This window comes from Pagrus pagrus (assembly GCF_965226575.1).
Source record: "Pagrus pagrus genome assembly, chromosome: 11".
In the NCBI taxonomy this organism is placed as follows: domain Eukaryota; kingdom Metazoa; phylum Chordata; class Actinopteri; order Spariformes; family Sparidae; genus Pagrus; species Pagrus pagrus.
In genome coordinates, this window is record NC_140195.1 from 9,916,435 (window position 1) to 9,937,187 (window position 20,753).

Below are 20,753 nucleotides of genomic sequence, written 5' to 3' on the forward strand. Positions count from 1 at the left end.
AAGGTCGATTTACCGATACATTACATAGTCTGTGTATATTATTTATTGTGTAAGTGACTTCAGTGAGACTTGCTGAATAATTGAACTCTATTTATATAGCGCTTTACATACAACAGAGTTAATCTTAAGTGCTTTACAGCAGACAAACGAAAACGAAAACAAAAGAAAACATGCAAGAGGAGAGGAATCTGATACGTTCTCTCAAACAGGATGGCTCAGACTGGTACCTGTGTGGAGCTGTGATTTGAGATTTGGGCTATAGAAACAGATTAAAAAAAAAACATAACTTGACTTGAAGCTCTTTGAATATTGAAGACAGGAATGTTGAGGGGAAAAGATGACTCAAGTAAGGAAGCAATGATGACTCAAACACATCCTCATTCTTTATTAACATAGTCAAACTACCTGTTTATTGTTGTTCTCCAACATGTGTTTCCTCATCACATCTTATGCCTCCCTTCCTTTGATTCATCTGTCATGGTGAAAAGTGGAAGCCCCTTATGGAAAGCAGTGTATATACTGTATGTGTGTGTGTGGGTAGGTGGTAGGTGCTTCTCTTCTAAGAAAGATATCCGGCAAACTACAGATAAGATACAGAGCATTTTATTGGTGACAGTACATATTTTTCCTGAGTGTAAACACACCGACTTTCTCTTCGTTTACATTGTGGTTGAAGCACGACCGCCAGGACTTTATCTTGACACATTTTAAACTGCACTCAGAACAAACACACCAGCACAAAGCTGTCATTAACACTCACCATTTCTTCTTTTATTATTATTGAAAAAAACACGATACTTAAAGGATAAGTTCACCCAAAAGTGGAAATTCTACTCTTTTGTTGTTTTGCTGTGAAGCTCCAGCAATATTTTGTGGACTACAGACTTCCCCCGACTTTCCATCTACATGGGGGTGAGTAGATAAAGACTGAATTCTAACTTTTTGTTGAACTGATCCTTTAAAATCCTTGAATACATCCTGTACTGAGGTGATTATTTTTCTGTTTTGATCATAAAAGGTTTAAGCTAATATTTTTACTTAATCATATATCGGGCACTTGAAGCCTGTGGTTCGATATCTATTGTACTATTATTTGGAGCATCATGCATTTAAGCATCTTCATAAACTAACATCTACATTTAAAGTACCTGGTGAAAGACTACAGGGGTGTTAAATATATGACTTTAGCAGCATATAGATGTAGGACTTAGTGTGTTAATTGAATACCTGTTCCAGTGCGCATTTAAACGGAAGCAGCTGTATTTCCTCACTGTATAATATCAGCATGCTAATACTGTTTGCTCGACATCTACGATACTGTATGTGTCAGTGTGAGGATGACGGATGCTCTAACAGTCAAAGGATAGAGGTTACAGACTACTGTGACAGTTCTTCGTACCACCAGCTGGTCGTCCCCTTTTCTGCAAAAAAAAAAGCAGGTTAAATCCATTGTAGTGTTTAAAAAAATAAAGCTACAAAAATAAAGTGACATTTTCTCAGTGCACATAGTGTAGCTTCACAGCCTCAAGTGCACTTGTGCTGTTCACAGTATTGAAGCGAGGCACAGACAACCCCACTGAGTTCAGTCTTCCTTCTCATTATAGCCCCCTCTCCAGCCCCAGAATTGAACCGAGCATCGCCCTGACTTTGCACATCCCCAGAGAGGCGCGTACACTCAGCCAGGAGCAGGGTTGTGATGAGTGGATGTCAGCCCAGTATTGCAGCATCTCCCTGGGCGAGATGTGGTGGATGGACACCATCGCCTGATAGCAGCAGCGCCCATATGGCACACCTGGACCACCGGAGAAGAGGGGGCAGTGAGAGGGCAGCACCCCAGCTGCCCGGGCACACAGACCGACAAATACATCCTCAGGGGGTAGAGGGGTGGATAAGGGTGATGCAGAGGCTGCCAGGGAAATTTTGAGCAATGCAGAGCGGGACAGGACATAAGCTGTACCACTGCAATAGTCCGGAAAGACAGAAGGAGGGTAGGCCCCTGAAGGGAGATAGTGTTTGCTGTCCGGGTCACGGTTCGGAGCCACTTGGAGATGCACCCTGCCAAGGTACAGGTCTCCTTGTTCATACGGGTTACGGCTCTTGTTCAGGAAGTGCAGGAGGGTGCTGGGATTGAACAGGACGTCATCATCCACTTTGGCCATGAAGTGAGCCTGAGGGCAGAAGCGGCGGGCCCAGCCCAGCATGGACAGGGTCTTCAGGGTGAGGTTGGAGTAGGAGTCCAGAAAGCGGCCCTGGATCAGGTCTCCTCTCTCCCTTGCCTCCTCTATCAGCAGCTTGGCCAGCCCGGGGTCAGACGCCACACCCACCATGAAGAGGGTCATGACCCGCAGGCCCCTCACCTCCACCTCCCCTCCCCAGGTGTCTCTGATGGCTTGGCGGGCCCTCTGATTGGCAGGAGCCGAGGTAACCATGGTGATGAGGTAAGGCTTGGCACGCTGACACACGAGCGGGCTGGGCATGAGCAGGAACTCCTCGGGTCTGGTGGGAGGGACGCTCTGCGGGGGGATGATGCCGGCGTGCGGCTCCACCACCGTGTTCATGCCCATGGAGGTGACCCATGTCTCGATGCAGTCCACGAAGAGCAGAGCCAACAGGGCTGCGCTCGCGATCCCCGCGCACAGAAACGGCAAAACACCAAGCCTGCTGCCACGCTTTCCAAACCGGGGCTTACACATCCACAGCCCCCGTCCGACCATGACCAAACCCCCACCACCACTGCGCCGCTCTGAGCACCACTGTAGCCGCTACAACTCGCCCTTTTTTCACCCTCCCTGATCCTCCTTCCCTTTGTCTCCACGAGCGGAATCACTCTATCATTCACCCGCTCCTGACCTCATCTCTGCTCGCAGGTGGAGGGGGAGCGCTGATGGTGCCACGGAGGATGCAGTAAAGCAGCTGGTACTGCTGTGTTGATGCTGCAGCCCGGTCACTTTCTACCAAAGTGGGATACGCAGCTGCGCAAATGAAACGGTCGATCCGGCAGAAAGCCCGAGGCTGTAAAAAAAAAAAAAAAAACCCTCTCAACTGGAGCGACTCAAAGGTCGATTGCGAAATGTGTCAAATGATAGCGACAAGTCCACCACGACGTGATGGGGTTTTAATGTGTGATGCTCTGATGCTCTGCTCTGCTTCTGGCAAAGATGATGATGATGATGATGATGAGCAGCAGTGTTTTTCCGACCATCGGGCTGCGTGACTGTCCTGTGGGCGAACCAGCACACTCGGATAAACACACATCGAGCTGGACATCCCAAATTCCGACGTTCAACCATGTGCACAAATGCTGACCTAAAACATAAAGATTTTTTGTTTTGTTTTTTTGTTTTTCTATGTTTGCATGCATGCATTTGGCGCAGTTTGGTCATTTAATGGCCGTGTCTCTGGAAAATGTCCATGCGTGAAGATCTACCCTGCTATTCCAGGCCCGGATTCCGATAATTGCGGCAAAATGTGCAATCTAAATGTGCAAACATTGATGTGGGGATAAAATAAAGACTCCCTTGTTTGAAAGAAGCGAGCACACATCCCAAAAGATAATTTTAAGGAGGGTCATTTGAGTAGATGTGAGGGTGTGCTGTGCGCCTATTGTTCTCCTGCACACGTCGTCCGACCACACCTGGTGGTGCAGGGCGACACCTGGTGGTCATTCCGAGGGACTTTTCCTGGTTGTTTGTTTTTCTTTCCTTATTTTGGAGAAGATATTGTTTTCATAAAAGGGGAGAGGAGGGCATGTAAATTAAGGCAAATCAAGCTCATGCAAATCTAGATGATTCTCGGGCTGGTCCGCTTCAGAGATTCAACTGACGGCAACTATGGGAAGAGACAGACGTGGGGAAAATGCCTGTGGTGCAGCATTTGTTTATTCAGTATGTATTTAGGGTAGTTGTTTAGTTGATGTGAGCCATGCAAGAAACACAACTCCCTTAAATCCACTTATTGGAGAAGAGAGATTTCCAAATCTTGAGACCATGGTGACTGCAGATAGCAGGAAAACAATGGCACATTTTGTGACCAGATGGCATCTATTTAAAGACCACCCTCTGGAAATGTCTAAGACATATGTAGGCCTGCAGTATAGACATTTAAAAACAGACAAACAAGCAAAAGCAGGGAACTCAGGAAGACAGTATTACAGAATAAATACTCAACCGTCAAGCCAAACACAAGGGAGACTGAGTCTAATGTGAGTTCAAACAAGAAGCAGAACTGAAAGTCACAGAAAGAGAAAGGGAGAGGAAAAGTTATGCTAAAATAGAGATGAATAAAAGAATAAAATCAAAAAAGGACGATAAGAGGATGACAGACGTGTAAGACGCATACTGGACCGGGATCAACTCTTAAATTAGTTATGGACTCATTAAGTTCTGCTCACACGTACACGTCTTAAACTCAGATTTTAGGTTGGAGAAACTTTCAACATTTAGCAGATGATTGTGAAAACAGCCTGTAGTGTCAAACTACACACTGCACAAGTAAAGTAAAAGTGTTATGTTAAAATATTACTTTGCTCGCCCATACAAATAGTACTTGATTGAAGGCCGTAATGAATCTGGTATTAAATCAAAAGTACAAGTAACATTATGTTATACATATATTTACATGCATGCATGTACCACCTGACAGTTATGGGATCTGATATTCAGCATTTTTCCGATGACCTGAATCAGTGTTGTAAAAAGTAACTAAGTAATGTAGTGAGTAAAAAGTACAATATTTTCCTCTGAAATGTAGTGGAGTAGAAGTATAAAGTAGCAGATGGAAATGCTCAAGTAAAGTCTAAGTGCCTTAAAATAGTCTTTAAGTACAGTACATGAGTAAATGTACTTAGTTACATTCTTAGTTCTCTATAAATAAATAAGTACATATAAATACATCTCTGTTCTACTTGTGTGCTACAAAGCCTCCCGACCCCTCAGCACATCTGGGACAGGTTCAGTCAGTGTTCCCAGAATCAAAACCAAACGAGGTGAGGCAGCTTTTTGTTTCTCTGCTCCACCTGTGGAGCAAGTTTCCTGATTACCTGAGGACTAATAAAACCGTTGGCTCATGTAAATTACTGTTACAGTTCTGGATGGCTATCAAAGAGTTAGATCCATAACTTACTTTGAATCTGTAGCTTTGTATTAGATTACTTTTGTTTTAAAAGCATTTTTAAACAGGTAATTATTTGCTTGTTTTTGCTTTTTGTTTTTATTGTCTTTTGGATGCATTTGAATATTTTCTTAATGTTTTGTTCTTAATGCACCTCAATGCCCCTGTAAAGCACTTTGAATTGCCTTGTGTCTAAATGGTGCTATATAAATACATTTGCCTTGCCTTGTGTTTGTTATACTCCAACACAGATCTATCCCTTGAAAACTGCATAACAGATATATGAGGAAAAAAAATAACATTATGCCTGTGGAGTGCCTGGGTTGCCTTTTTGTTTGAATGATGTCTTAGCATGTTAGGATAAATGCATTTAATTCATTGAAAGTTTGTATGTAGTATCTTTACTGAACTGTAAAATTGCATAGATTTGATCAATTCATTTATAAACTTGTAGAAAATATCTTTGTCTATAAATCCTAATATTGCATACCACTTTTTAAAATATATCACATCTTCTTTGATCAGTTTTCTTCAGTTTATAAATGTTTTTTGACAGTGTAGGAGAACAATACGTAACAATCCGTAATTTTAGTTTAAAAAAAAAAAAAAATTAGCATATTAAGGAATAAAACATGATCCTATTTTAAAATTTTTGTTTAATTTTGAAATGTGTAAATAAAAGCTGTGGTATTTTGACAATATCTGCAAAGTGTGACCCTTCTTTCTACTAGATTAATCAGTTTAGATAGATAGACAGATAGATAGATAAAATGTGAATAATGTAAATAAATGTGATAATAGAGGGATTAAAGTAAAACAAAAGTTTGTGCAAGAATAAACTAATACAGTTGATGATATAAATAAAACAAAGCAATGTGTGCTGCCTATAGATATTAACAGGAACAATAAGTATTAATATCCTTGTTATTTCTCTGTCTGATTATTGTGTTTCATTGAAGAAGGCAGAAACTGTGACCGAAGAGAGGAGACCCCATTTATTAGTCATTTACTTTTTACTTTTTCCATATATATGTATATATATGCTTACCGTCATCTACTTATTATTACACCTTTCCCTACTCCCCCTTTTCTGCATCCAAACACACACTCACACATACATATAAACACACACTCACACAACCACCCTCAACATACAATGCAATATACCAATTTGTTTTGGGGTTTATTTGTTTTGTCTTGCTTTCATCATTGTTTACACTGTGTTATGTGTCTTTTTATTTGTTAGTGTCCTATCGTGTCTATCACTTGTCTTGTGTTGCATTACCTAATAAGCTGTGGCTCAGGGGTAGAGCCAGCGTCTTGTTATCAGAAGGTCGCTGGTTTGATTCCCTTGGTCTGCATGTTGAAGTGTCCTCGGACAAGATACTGAACCCCAAATAGCTCCTGATGTGCTGGTTGGCACCTTGCATGGTAGCAACCGCCATCAGTGTATGAATTACTGTAAGTCACTTTGGATGAAAGCATCTCCCAGATGTAATGTAAATGAGACCCTATTTATGCATTTAATTTTTCCCCTTTTCCATATATATGTATATATACTTGCCATACTCTACTTATTATTGTTACACCTTTACTTTCAATCCCCACTCCCCCTTTTCTGCATCCAAACACACACACATAGTCCTACCATGTCTCTCACTTGTGTTGTGTTGCACCACCGAATAAAAAAAAAAAAAAGGAAAAAAGCGCACTAATAATGTAAAAACAGTGCTAATGCTAGTGAGTGTGTCTGTTTTACATCTGTTATGACACTTTTTTGTGTACATTTTCTAACATTATATCTTGACAGCAGCATCCCTAGACAGTCAGACACAGTGACGTCAGTCCTGTCTGGCTTGCGCCAAGAGGGTAAGGGAGGGGGGAGGGAGGCGCGCGGGGACGGGAGAGAGGAAGGAGTAAAAAAAAAAAACTGAACCATCACCGACGCGCTGGCGGAGCGGGGTCACGAACTATGACCTTTAACAGAAGAAAACCAAAACAAATATTTTATAAAATAGCCGAGAGCCCTAAATCCGTGACCACCGCTTCTCGGAGGTAAGTCTCAGCCCCGCATTGAAAACCGTAGAAAGCTCTGTGAGATACCGGATGATTAAAGAGCGCAGCTAATCCTCCAGCTAGCTTGTTAGCCTGCCGATGCGGAGCTCCCTTCCTGGCCGACTCTGGCTGCTCGGGATCCGGGCACGGAGCGTGAAACGCTGGGCGCTGTCCGGCCACGCTGATATGCTTTGCAGACAGTTAAACTAAGTATTAATACCTGACACTGCTGTTGACGTAACCTGGAGTACTCCCCGCATGCTAGAAAGGGGACGCACGGGTAGAGGCGGCTCTTGCTGCAGCCGTTATTGCTGTTGCGTGAATAAAGCTAGCTTAAACAGCTAACAGTGAAAAGCTACAGCTGCTGCAGATGAACTCGACCCTTTTACCTTTGCCATCCCGGGGACAGAAGTGGGTTGAGATGACAGGGACTGTTACTTAATTCACCAGAGCTGCATTTTTACATTTATCATCAGCACATCACGTCTTTCACCGTAACTTACAGTTTGGATAGAAAAATGCTCCAATATATTTATCAATAGGATTCGTCTCCAGTGGTATTGGCTGACTGCCAGATTCTCCATTTTGTCCTGTGTTGTGATGCGTTTTGGGGAAGGAGGTATTGATGATGGGCACTCTGTTAGACCAATCGGTCCACAGCGTGAGGCTGCATGCTCCTCCCTTTGGTGAGTAAGCGTGTGGAGCCACTGCAGTCACATAAATCAGTTTTCACAATATGCTGTCAGGATGCATTAGTAGTTATGATCCCACATTAATAAGGACAGGGTCAGAACTGTCAAGTGCAGGGAGGTCATTAATGGTGGGAGTAGATCCTGTCACCTAAAGGATGATGCTCAGATGAGTTGTGTAAATATAGATCTTCAAAAATGTGTGTAGTATTGTCTGTGGTAGAGGTCAGGAAGTCAAGGAGACTGAAACCGATACTCCAACAACCAGTGATGAAATGAACCTAAGTACATTATACTTAAGTATAATTTTGAGGTACTTTGCTTGAGTTTTTCCATTTTCTGCTACTTTATACTTCCTCTCCACTGCATTTATTTGATACATTTAGTGACGCAGACTCAGATTATTCACTCTTAATAGGCTATTGATTGTGACGTGTTAGTAATCACATGTTGTTGTCGGCAGGACATTATGTGAGAGGATGTTTCGTCAGAGCCAATGTTGAACATTTTAAAATTAGTTTATTTTATGGGCAATCTTAGAGAAAAATCATCAATATCGATAATCGGAAAATGCTGAATATTGGCCCTGATAATCAGCCAGGACCAATAATCTGTCTACCCCTAGTCTATGGCTCTGATTTTGACTATGTACCGCATGACATGTATACTGCATTGAAAGGGATCCTTAAATAGAGTACTTTATAACAGGGTTTTACAACTGATTTGATGCACTTGGTCAACAAAGGCGCCTTCAGATGCATTCACAAAACTTTGAATGATTTTGTGGCTTTTTTCACACAGTTCTCACACATTTAACAAAAGTGCAGAGGTAACAAAGGTTTGTAATGGTATGCGATTTTCATGGTATGATAACCATCTCAAACAAAAGTTTAATTAAAATTTCCAAAAAAATGATGTCCTGACAGACATGAAACATGAAATAAAAGTATTTTTAATGATCACATATATACTGTAGATATGCAAATATCTAATATAACCCTTTTCCATGGTGTATGCTCATCCTCTGTGTGTCGGTATGTTGGATTGTGTAATACAATATGTCTGACACCATAATCACTATGAAGTCACATGTAAAGGGACACACCAGGTTAGTAGCCTGCTATTTTCTAAAATAGATAGAAGCAATGACAGTATGAAAAGCAGCTGGGATATGGGGATGTGCACATCTAAGGTGGTTAATTTATATGGAGGGACATCAGTTGTCCTGTGTCATATTGGTCGCTGTGGGGTTCAGGCTGCAGTGTAATCTGGTTATCAACGGTCTCTCAAATCTCATGTCCAGGTCACACTCAGAGGTCATGGATTTGGCTTGTGGTGACATCACTGCAGTCATGTCAAGGCTGGATTTGTCACACAAAATATTTATCTAAGTGTCTGAACAGGAAGAATTTTACAGTAGGTGTGATGCGGAAGAAAATCTATTATCAGATCTTAATGACAGGGAAGGTGTGGAGCAGTAAGCAGGTGTTTATTCAGTGTATTTTATTCTCTGTTTTGTTTATCGCCATTAAATGATTGCATGTGTGAATGTATGATTTGATGTACAATGTTTCTCATTTTCCTTTCTTGATTGAGAATTTTTAACCTTTATCTAAAAGTCTCAAGTCTCAAAAGTGTCCTGACCAAAACAGTCAGCAGCATAATTATACGGTTTTAGACCTAAAACATAAACACTTCAGTTTGTCACAAAATTGTCATAATGCATCTGCTGTGATCCACCAGCACAACATTATATATGTAAAACCGCCCCAGCATTGGCCTGCTCTTCTCTGACACTTTGCACCTTTGTGGTTGATTAATGTCCGTGGCATCTTTCCAAACAGACTTCACTAATGACCTTACATCATCATGACGACCAACCTCAATCTGCTCCCTCAGCAGAAAGTGGAGGAGCACGAGGCAGAGGTGAGCGTGCACTGGGTGACCTTGATGATGTACTGTTTGCTCGCAGTCTGAGTTGTTCCATTTAACCTAAAGTTGATTTTAATTCAAATACTGCAGTGCCTCTGTCTGGCTGTCTGGTTAGTGGATGCTGCCTTTTATTTATTGCCATAGAGACTTACCTGCTGTAGGCAGCTGTTCTCTAGACGTGTTGCATAATAACTTTTCTCTGCTTTAAACAGACTCAAGTAAAATATATTTGTGTTGCAGACTTATTGATCATAATTTGTGTGTGTTTACAATCTGCAGGTGTCATCGTCTCCTTCAGACTCAATGATGAGTGAGTCTCCACAGCGCTTTCAGATCATCTCCACTGAGCCTGCAACAACACCACAGCGAATACAGGTAACTGCTTCGTGACACTGCTGCTACCTGTTGCTGCCTGTTTCAGCACATTTGCAGAAGCAGCAGCGATGAACAAGTTGATGTAAAAACATGTGACTTATCTCTTCAACCTTCAGTCTCACTCTCTTCTCTCTTTTTTTTAGCACAACCTCATTGGTGCATGTTAATTTCCACCTCCCTCTATTTCTGTCTCCTTCTGTCAGATTGTAACCGACCAGCAGACAGGTCAGAAGATCCAGATAGTGACAGCGATGAAGCCGTCCAGTGCTCCCAAGCAGCAGTTCATTCTGACTACGGCTGACAGCTCAGGGGCAGGCAAGGTTATCCTGGCCTCACCAGACAGCCACAACACTAAGCAGCTCATCTTCACTGCTGCAGACAGCCTGATGCCAGGAAGAATACAGGTACAGTCCCCCCCCCATAATATCATCCCCTGGTACATAGTGTGAGGATACTATTGGAAGTATTTGTTATTATTTTCAGACAGTGTTATAACCATGATATTGACATTGTGTTAAGGTGAAAAACAAGATAAATGGCCTGTGTTTGACTTTGATTCTCAGATTGTCACAGATCCAGTGTCAATGGAACGGTTGTTAGGGCAGTCGGGGGACTTAAATCGACCACAGCCAGTGGAGTACTGTGTTGTGTGTGGGGACAAGGCTTCAGGTACTAAAGTTTCCTTATTAGGTGATGTAAGGATTTGTTTGTGTTTTTACTGATGTATCCTGATGCCAAATCTGACTATGTGTTTGTCAGCAGTCGAACATGCACCCACGCACACAGTGACTCACACACACTGACTAGTTTCTTTGTGTGCAGGGCGTCACTATGGAGCGGTCAGTTGTGAGGGATGCAAAGGTTTCTTCAAGCGGAGCGTGAGGAAGAACCTGACCTACAGCTGCCGCAGTAAACAGGACTGCGTCATTAACAAACACCACCGCAATCGCTGCCAGTTCTGTCGGTTGAGGAAATGCCTTAAGATGGGAATGAAGACTGATTGTGAGTTAGCATCGAAATCCAGAGTATGATATGAAAATACGTAGAAAAACACAATGCTGCCTAGAAAATAGTCCGGTATTATCAGGGTGTCTGCAGGTCTTGAAAAGTATTGAAAAGTTGAATTCAATTCCCTCAACACCAAAACAAAAGACTTAAATCTTAATGTTAATGTTAATGTACTATCATTGGTGGTCACACTTTACAATAACCATCCTCAATAAATGGTACATTTATAGTTATTTAAACTTGTTGTTAAAATAACAACAATGAAGTGCTTTATAGACCACTTATGAAGCAGTTGCAGAGTTCAACAAAGAACATTTGCAGCTATTAATGGCCATCCCAAAAATGTTTATAGATGAACTACAGAGTATTTATTAACCATTTACAAAGTGTAAGGAATATCAGTCGTAACTTTACAATAAACAGTTGCTTAATAATGACCTAATAAAACATCTCATTGTTTTTTAACAAAAAGATCTTCAACCCTAATAATGCATCTGTACAAGAATATTACTTTGGGATCATTTTTATTGTTATAACAATTAGAAAAAAGTAAATACAGTTTTTATACTTTCTATTTATCCTCAGCTGTCCAGAGTGAGAGAAAGCCCATTGACGTAGTGCCCAGAGAGAAGCATGCCAACTGTGCTGCCTCCACCCAAAAGATCTACATTCGCAAGGACCTGAACAGTCCACTCATCGCCACGCCAACCTTTATTTCTGATACAGAGACAGATGGCTCCAGGTCAGTGGTAATATGAGCTACAGACAGACCTCAGGCCCCAGCTCTCTTGATGTTATGTGAACTGTTTCTTGATGATGCTCTTTGGTGCCGTGCAGATCCAGCCTGCTGGACCAGGGGATGCTAGTTAATATCCAGCAGCCGGTCATCCAGAGTGATGGAACTTTGCTGCTGGCCACTGACTCAAAGGTACAGCTGCAGATACTACAAATATAACATCTGCCTGCTCTGCTGCTGTCTGTCTCCTTCTGCTCCTTGTAATATGTGTGATCGTTCAGACGGAGATGTTGCAAGTTTCTGTTGCTCTTGTATTATGAGGCTGTTATATTTGGTGCTTAGTATTAGAGGAGAAACTAAATAAAGACATTTGCGCTTAGAAATCTTTATAGCTGGGAAGACACTGTGAGCTTTAATTTATCTTGTACATTGTGTGAACTCACTTTTCCTCAGCCTTTCTGCACGGCCAGAACCGGCAACATTTATGCTCTGTGCAGATCGATTGACTGTCCATGACGATGCTGCTCACACTGAACATAAGCACGGAAACCCCAGGCTGTCTTGTCTATTGACATTCGTATGACGTTTATTCAAACTATTTAACTGTGTCAATTTGGCCAAAAAGTTCTATTTTGTTTACAATTTACAGAAACAATTGACTTGTATATAGACATTGTATGTTGTTGATCACTGTTGCTTTTACACACACCTGATTTTTCACTTACCTGTATGTACATAATATGTTTACTTTGACCTACATTACCCATCTTAGTTGTCCTTGATTTTAGCTATATGTTTATAATAAATTCCTGTAAACTGTGTGCAAGTTCATTGTGAGCAACTTAAAACCGGAGTCACGTTTCATGTGCACATGCTCGGCCAATAAAGCTGATTTTGATTGATTGATTGATTTTGAACGGCAAGTTGGAAGAAATGAAGAAAACATGGAGCTGCAGATGACTGGAGTGTAATTTCTAACCTGCCAGAAATCCTTATCATTGATCTGGCAATTATACCTGGTAGCACTTTATAACTAGAATGGCACTCAGTAGAGTGCATACCCTAGCCAAGAACCAAGAGTCCCCTTTAATTCAATCAAGCCTAATCCAATATCAAAGTCGCCATCCCTGTTTCACTATAAATTTTAATCCACCCATAACTGCATAACCATTATTTAAGATCACCAGATCTAGGATCCACATCAAATTGTATTCATTCATAGATAGATAGACCAGCCATCAAGTAGATTTTTTTTTTTTTTATCAAGATCCATGCATTATTCCCTGAGAAATAAAAAAAACACACTGCCTCGCAATGTTAAAGAAAAGTGAGAGACCCGGTTGAGACCCATCCACCATCCAAGTTTTTGTGTAATCCTGACAACAAACTAAGCAACAAACCTGCAAATGGACAGGGGTGAATAATTAGGTAATAACGGTCATTAATAAATGGTAAATCTATAGTTGATTAAACTTAAAAGTTATAAAGCGTTTATCAAGCAGTTGTTTATTGTAAAGTTGCAACTGATATTTGTAAACCTTTACAAAGGCTTAATAATGACTTAATATGCATTTCATTGCTTAAGTACAATAATTATTAACTTAAGTTCAATTAACCAAAAATTTACAATTTATCAATGATGGTTATAAAAAAGATTATTTAAGGTATAAGTGTTACTTTGTACCTCAAATTGAACATTAAGCAAACTGAAATTCATACCTGATTTTAAAATAAGTCAAGGGCTAAAATGAAGCTCAGATTGTCAAGTATCTTCTCAGTTTAAGGCAGATTTTATTTTTAGAACAAAATGAAAGTTTTTCAGTGTATTATGAGCGCTGGTCATTTATTTTTGTTGCAGACGACCGATGTTTGTGTTTCATTTTGTGACTATAGTGGATCCTGGTTCAGGTGACCTATATGATGAACAAATAATCTGCATTGTTTTGTTTGTCTTCAGATGGAGTCTGGGCAGGGGGACTTGGGGACACTAGCCAATGTGGTGACATCACTGGCCAACCTGAGTGACTCACTCAAAGAGAATCTAAACAATGGTGATACCTCGGACAGCCAACATGAGGAGCAGTCTGCCAGCGAGATAACACGGTCAGTCAGCAGTGCCATGCAATATTAAATGAACATCATTCACATTAAGTTTTGGATTGTATTATCTGCAATGATTTTACCCCTGACATTTGCCCAGTCATTTAGATAGCTATTCTGTGGTTTTCTTTTTTTTTTCAACTCATGGTCACTCTGGTTTTGTGTGTGTTATGTACAGTGCCTTTGACACCCTGGCCAAAGTTTTCAACCCACCTGAAGTTGGTGTCGGACAGAGACTGGCAGAGAAGTCGCAATGTGTTGGTGGAACAACTATCCAGCTGATTGGTCGAGACCAGGAGACCCCCATCATTGAAGTGGAGGGACCATTGCTCACAGACGGCCATGTTGGCTTTAAGGTGGGTAGAGTCAACACACTTGACTCACATTAGGGCTGAACAATTAATCTAAATTTCATGAAAATTGCAATATGGACGACTACATTTTCCAAATTGTCGGGGACAAATATTTGATGTAGGCTAACTTTGGCATTTATCTGTCGCCAAATATGTTTTAATAATTTCCTTTGTCCTTCATCTCCGCCTTTTCCTCTCTGTGTAGCTGACCATGCCCAGCCCCATGCCTGAGTACCTGAATGTACATTACATCTGTGAGTCAGCATCCAGACTTCTCTTTCTCTCCATGCACTGGGCGCGCTCCATCCCTGCCTTCTCAGCTCTTGGGTAAGAATGGATTACATTACTGTCTTAATGACTACAGACTACATGAATACAGTGCATTATCTTCTATCTATACGCTCACACTTATCGATGTTTTTTTGTTATTTTTATCTCTGTCTCAGCCAGGAGGCGAACACAAGTTTGGTGCGAGCCTGTTGGAATGAGCTGTTCACTCTGGGCCTCGCTCAGTGCGCTCATATAATGAACCTGTCGACCATCCTGACTGCCATCATCAACCACCTTCAAAGCAGCATCCAGGATGGTATGGACCTCGTCTTCATTTCTCAGTGGGACACAGATATAAACAGAAATCAAGAAATGTGATTTGTGTTTAAAGTTACAATAACTTAGTAATTCTAAAGCATAGAAGACTATGGGAAGAGGTTTTCTCTAATTGCTTCATTCACTTGACAGCCCTTGTTGACATTGTTGATTAGATGGTTATGAAACCAATGAAAGATTGGTTGTACCACTCTGATGTTACACATTCCAGTATTACACTTATGAGCCCCTGATGGTGCTACATCATTGATTATTTGTCCATGTTATCTTTTGATGAAGACACCCTGTTTTTTGTTGTTTCTCAAAGTCACATTCCTGGTTAGATACAGCTTAAACAACAAGGAGCAAAGTGGGCATTTTCTTCTCTTTCAGACAAGCTTTCGGGGGAAAGGGTGAAGCAGGTGATGGAGCATATTTGGAAGTTCCAGGAGTTTTGTAACAGCATGACAAGGTTGGAGACTGACAGCTACGAATATGCCTACCTGAAGGCTATAGTGTTGTTCAGCCCTGGTGAGTCTGCTTTTCTTAATCAAGAATCAACTTTCAGTAATTTATTACCCTGTCTGGTGCATTAAGAAACCTGCTGGGAGACACAGTTGAACTGATGATGAGGAGTTAAGGGTCCTCACTGCTTCAGCATATGTGCTGTTACGCAAACAAGTAGTTCTGGTCTTAATTCTACATAACCATTTTCCTGAAGGAAGGGGGACAAAAAGTTCATTTAAAGACCTGTATTTGCATTTTCGAAAACAGCTGTTGTATGTTTGACCTATCAGATCACCCAGGTGTGGACAGCAGCGGGCAAATTGAGAAGTTCCAGGAAAAAGCATTAATGGAGCTGCAGGACTACGTGCAGAAAACATACCCAGATGACTCCTACAGGTACATTTATACCTCCAATCTAACCAGTCAGTTCAATGATGGATTTTAGTTGTGTCTGCTCTTAGTGTGCATCTGTACCTTGGTACCATTGTAAATGAGGGTTCTCCCTTAATGTGCCACACTGCTGTCACTGGTAAAGATTACTTTGCAGTACTTGTTGTGTGCTCGTTTCCCCAGGTTGACCCGTATCCTGACTCGTCTCCCGGCCCTGCGCCTCATGAACTCCAGCATCACGGAGGAGCTTTTCTTCACCGGCTTGATAGGTAACGTCACTATTGACAGCATCATTCCCTACATCCTCAAGATGGAGACGGCTGAGTATAACAGCCAGGATTCTGAACCCACAGAATGACAGCTCATCACTGCAACAGCCAGAACTGTCTATTTAAAGATGGGTGAGGTACGCACAGTAAGCAGTAACAGTAAACAGTAAACCCTTACTGCTGAACTGTAGTCCAGAATCCTGCAGCTACCCCTTGTTTCCTAACGATGCATGGTGCAAAGTCATCCAGGAATCCAGCATTGGAGAGCCAGGATGACACTTGGAATGTTTTTGGTATTTTTTTTTCCCTTTCTGTCGTAAACTCAGTCACTCTGAAGTGAATGAAAAAAGGAATCCTCTGCAGCTGCAACCACACTCATCTCCTTTAATGTCTTTATAGCACTTAAAGCTGATTACATGGTAACTTCACCTTCTGAGCTAAGCCTTTCAAATTATTTTCGTTTTTTATAAGCCTTACCATGCTCTCATGTTGATCACATGCATAAATCAGCACTAGCTTTTGTTGTAGACATCAGATGTCCTTAATCTAAAAATCCGAAGCATAAATCTTACATGTGGAAGGAGTCATTTAAGACTAAAAACATCTGAGTAAGTACTTTTAAGTGTACTTAGAAGCCATATAGTACTTGTATTTGTTGGTATTTGGGCACATTAGCGCAGTACAAACTGATATTTTTAATGACCTGTTAGTGCTCTTAATTCAGGCTTTTGCAAAGGCTCAGTTGGACTTCTTTGAATATCACACAAAAACTTCAAACAAGCTTTGTAAAGATGTTCTCCCTGTTCAATTTTTAAACCAACACATTAAGATAGAAGGTACGAGACATGAATCTACAATTCTTTATGTGTATTATTTATTAGCTTTTATCTAGTTTGCTTCTTTACTCTGTTTCCAGTTACATGTCATTTATTTAATTAACAGAGAGAAGCCAGACAAAGTCTCATTGTACCTGGGTATAATGAAAAAATAAAGATAAATATTTAAACACATTTTTAAAATTGTTGGAATGGGATCTGCAATCAGGTACTAGAGAACTAACTTAAACCTAAATTGACTCATCCATAATCTTTATTCATGTGGACTGGCTATCATCGTATGTGTTGATAGCCAGTTATAACATGACCAACGTCTTTCAGTTTCACTTTCATGCTAGCCAAATTAGCCGCTTTAATTGACCATATGTCCTTTTTTATACGGAATGACATCTCAGAGATTTTAAGATTTGGGGGTGTTTTCATGTTTAGCTAAACGTAATTCTGGGTCATCATGAGTTTGTTGTTAATATAACCTGTGCAATCACCTCATCACTTTTCCCTTAATGACAATCAATTCTATGTTATTTCCCTCTGCCCCGTCAGTGTCATGACTGTTCTTCTCAATCTTCATTTTGTTTGCACATTTATCAATTGCAATGATATCCTTTAAAGAATTAGATTATCTTTAAGATTTTCGGTTCAGATATGTTACTTATGTGTAGCTATGCTACTGTTTTTTTGTAAGTGTGTTTGCATTTGTACTCTGCTAAGTGCACATCATCAGCTTTTGTGGCGTTCCACTGTGTTCATGCTGACTAAAACTTTGTGTTTTGTATGTTTTCTAAAAACGTTTTAATTTGTTGTGAACAATTTTGCGTGTTGCATACTAAGTGTACTTAAAGTACTTTTGGGCAGGTTTCCCTTGATTTAAAAAAAAAAAAAGAAGAAAAGAAAAACAAGACATTTTCTGGAAGCCGGTCTCGAGTGCACGGATGTCTTGAAGAACATATGGAGATGTGCATCAGCTAACCCAACTGTAAAAGTTCAGAATAAGCATCCACAGCAACATGAATAGTAACAGTGATGTAAAGAAATAAACAAGGATTATGTCTTGTGAAATAAATGTCAATTGTAATATTTGGGTTTAAAACCCTTTCAGACTTTGTAAAGGCACTGTCGTGAAATGACCTTTGTACATGTAATTTCATAAAAATGAGTGCATGTTGTTTTTAAGCGAGGTTTTATAATCTCTGTCTGTCCCAATAAGGAGCATTGTTATAATTTTTATAGTGCATTGCAGTGCATGATGAAGTTGCTAAAGTGCATTTTATTAAATGCTGTATGAAAAATGTTAATTTAAATGTTGTGGCTTTAAAATATTTACCATGAGAAGCTCCCACATTAGAGGAAATTAGATCAGTTGTGTTTGTTTTTTTTCCAGCTTTGTGGATGGAGTATCCTATGGTTGAAATTTTATACAATGTAAATGTACTTTGTTTTTCTGCTCATGTAAAATGTATTTCTTCAAACACAGATCGAGATATTCAGACGGCATTCACGTTTTATCACAACCCTACATTTCTACCTCACACCGATGACAATATAAAACAAATGTATTAACGACTGAGCTCCTGTATCAGCATTCCAGTCTCTGAGGCTGGCTTCTCTGAAGCCAAACATTATAAAAAATAAACAAATATAAGTTATGACATGACTGAGTCTGTTCATGCTCAAAAGCAGGAGTGTTTCTGTCACGTACACAATACCTGGATACTGCAGAGTCTGCTCTCATATTAATAAAGCTTTTCTAACGATACTGACAACCAGATTTCATTAATTAAGCGATGCTGCCTTTTCTAGAAATAAAAGGAAAAATTGCTAACTGGCCGCTCGGGTGACGACAACATCCCTAAACGTCATCAAAACGCGCCCCACCGTGTGCTTGTGCGACTCCTGCAGTTGCAGTCTTTTCAAATGCTATCCTGTAGATAAAAAAAAAAAAAAAAAACACTTTAAAATGCCTATGAAAGGACGGTTCCCGATCAGGAGGACTCTGGAGTACCTCCAGAAGGGCGACATCATCTTTAAAAACAGAGTGAAGATCATGACGGTCAATTATAACACACATGGAGAGCGCAGCGACGGAGCAAGGTCAGAGCTAACAGCAGCTAGCCAAAACATGTCCTGCTAAAAAAAAAGCATCATTTTGTCTTTCTCAGTTTCACATTGTAATATTTCATAGGAACCATTTAGCTACATAGCGCTAACTATTGCTATCGAAAGTGCCATGGGTGCCAGTGCTGTACATATAGAGCAAAACAAAAATCTATCTATCTGTCTGTCTGTCTGTCTGTGATTGTTGCTATGACGGCTAATAATGAGAAGGTAGTATGGGAGGCTGTCTGTTAATTTAGAACCAAGAAGAATCTTAAAAGGTTGTCCTTTGTTGTTGAAGTTTGCCAAAGTTGACCTCTGTCAGACTGCCAGTTATGTGATTATAATTGTGTACTTTCTCCTTTTGTTTTGCAGAAAGTTTGTCTTCTTCAATATTCCCCAGATTCAGTACAAAAACCCATGGGTCCAAATAATGATGTTCAAAAATATGACACCATCACCGTTCTTGAAGTTCTACCTTGGTGTGTAGCCTCGCTTGCACTGTTGTTTTGCCTTTATTATTGTTGTTGTTGTCATATCAAGCTTGGTCTCATCTCCTCGGTCTCCTTGCAGATGATGGGGAGCAAGTTCTGGTGGATGTGGAAGCGAAGGACCACAAAGAAATATCACAACACGTGAAGAAGATTTTGGGAAAAACAGAGTAAGATATCCAGAGTTAATTGTGATCTAAATGTGGACACCTACATGACTATTCGGTTATGATTACAGCTTAAATAAATCAAATAGTAGATACTATGAACTTTATATGTTGAGATTTAAAATGTGACAGTGCTTGTGATATTTACACAAAACAGTGCTCAAAGATTAATGTGGATATATTTCTGCATTTCACTTGGAAAGATCAAGTCACTTGTGAAAACTGTATCTCTCAATTGGAGACAAAGTGTCTATTCTAATTACAACATAATTGAAGAAAATATATATTGGTAATATTTATAAACTTCCATGTATATCTGACAGAAAATGACTGCCATTAAGTAACCATGACTGTATGGTAATAATAACATGTATATGAATATCTTGATTTCCCTCCCTCTCTTGTTTACAGCGAAGTGTTACAAGCTGAGGCTCGAGCAAGGATGCAGGCCTCAAACCCTGCCAACTTTGGCCCAAAAAAGTACTGTCTGAGGGAGTGTATCTGTGAGGTGGACGGCCAGGTGCCGTGTCCTGGCACCACACCGCTGCCCAAGGAGATGACAGGCAAATACCGTGTCAAGATGGCGGCATCACAGGAATGAGAAGAAGAGGAGAACAGACGAATGTTGTCGATTATCTGGACAATATTATGATTAGATTTTGTACGATTATGCAAAAAACGTGGACTACTACATTGCATACTTTGTTGTAAATATGTCTAACTTAATGGATCATGACTGGCTGGACTGAGACCTTTCTAATCCTCCATAACCAGCAGGAACCTATGAAAACTTGACCTGTCGCGGGCGGTCAACCCACACCTGGTGTTTGTACATGATGTGACCTGGTTGAAGTATCCACACATCTGGATGTGATTTACATTCAGCACAGTGTCGATGCTGTAATGTGAACATTCAAATAAAAACTTAATTTGCCTATCACTCTATGTAAATATCAGGAAAATCTCAATCCTAATAATAACAACAATCACCCTTTAGAGACGGGGTCACTGACAGGAATGAGAAACAAACATTTTTCATTAGACAACCTTTTTTTTT

At 40.4% G+C, this 20,753-nt stretch overlaps 3 protein-coding genes across 3 annotated transcripts; 2 read left to right on the forward strand and 1 right to left on the reverse strand.

Annotated features, from left to right (window-relative positions):
- Positions 1-587: 587 nt before the first annotated feature.
- On the reverse strand, positions 588-3,937 carry b3galt4 (UDP-Gal:betaGlcNAc beta 1,3-galactosyltransferase, polypeptide 4). Its single transcript, XM_084367008.1, has one exon. It carries the CDS (start codon positions 2,712-2,714, stop codon positions 1,599-1,601), a length of 1,116 nt encoding a protein of 371 aa, XP_084223134.1. The 5' UTR covers positions 2,715-3,937; the 3' UTR covers positions 588-1,598.
- Positions 3,938-7,034: 3,097 nt separating this feature from the next.
- On the forward strand, positions 7,035-18,587 carry nr2c2 (nuclear receptor subfamily 2, group C, member 2). Its single transcript, XM_084366716.1, has 15 exons — positions 7,035-7,164; positions 9,698-9,779; positions 10,065-10,160; positions 10,364-10,564; positions 10,724-10,829; positions 10,983-11,162; positions 11,754-11,910; positions 12,006-12,096; positions 13,862-14,007; positions 14,183-14,360; positions 14,563-14,684; positions 14,804-14,943; positions 15,336-15,473; positions 15,740-15,845; positions 16,023-18,587. The coding sequence occupies exons 2-15, from the start codon at positions 9,723-9,725 to the stop codon at positions 16,195-16,197; spliced, it is 1,893 nt and encodes a 630-aa protein (XP_084222842.1). The 5' UTR covers positions 7,035-7,164; positions 9,698-9,722; the 3' UTR covers positions 16,198-18,587.
- A 219-nt stretch (positions 18,588-18,806) lies between these two features.
- mrps25 (mitochondrial ribosomal protein S25) lies at positions 18,807-20,641 on the forward strand. The gene is made up of 4 exons (XM_084367863.1): positions 18,807-19,035; positions 19,414-19,520; positions 19,612-19,699; positions 20,108-20,641. Exons 1-4 carry the CDS (start codon positions 18,902-18,904, stop codon positions 20,295-20,297), a joined length of 519 nt encoding a protein of 172 aa, XP_084223989.1. The 5' UTR covers positions 18,807-18,901; the 3' UTR covers positions 20,298-20,641.
- Positions 20,642-20,753: the final 112 nt, after the last annotated feature.

What these genes read in the sequence shown, in the direction of transcription:
- b3galt4 (XM_084367008.1), bottom strand. Translation starts at nt 2,714, where the DNA reads ATGGTCGGACGGGGGCTGTGGATGTGTAAGCCCCGGTTTGGAAAGCGT.
- nr2c2 (XM_084366716.1), top strand. Translation starts at nt 9,723, where the DNA reads ATGACGACCAACCTCAATCTGCTCCCTCAGCAGAAAGTGGAGGAGCAC. An exon ending in TGATGCCAGGAAGAATACAG is followed by an intron (nt 10,565 to 10,723) that starts GTACAGTCCCCC and finishes TTTGATTCTCAG; the next exon opens with ATTGTCACAGATCCAGTGTC. An exon ending in GATGGGAATGAAGACTGATT is followed by an intron (nt 11,163 to 11,753) that starts GTGAGTTAGCAT and finishes ATTTATCCTCAG; the next exon opens with CTGTCCAGAGTGAGAGAAAG.
- mrps25 (XM_084367863.1), top strand. Translation starts at nt 18,902, where the DNA reads ATGCCTATGAAAGGACGGTTCCCGATCAGGAGGACTCTGGAGTACCTC. An exon ending in GAGCGCAGCGACGGAGCAAG is followed by an intron (nt 19,036 to 19,413) that starts GTCAGAGCTAAC and finishes TTTGTTTTGCAG; the next exon opens with AAAGTTTGTCTTCTTCAATA. An exon ending in AAGATTTTGGGAAAAACAGA is followed by an intron (nt 19,700 to 20,107) that starts GTAAGATATCCA and finishes TCTTGTTTACAG; the next exon opens with CGAAGTGTTACAAGCTGAGG.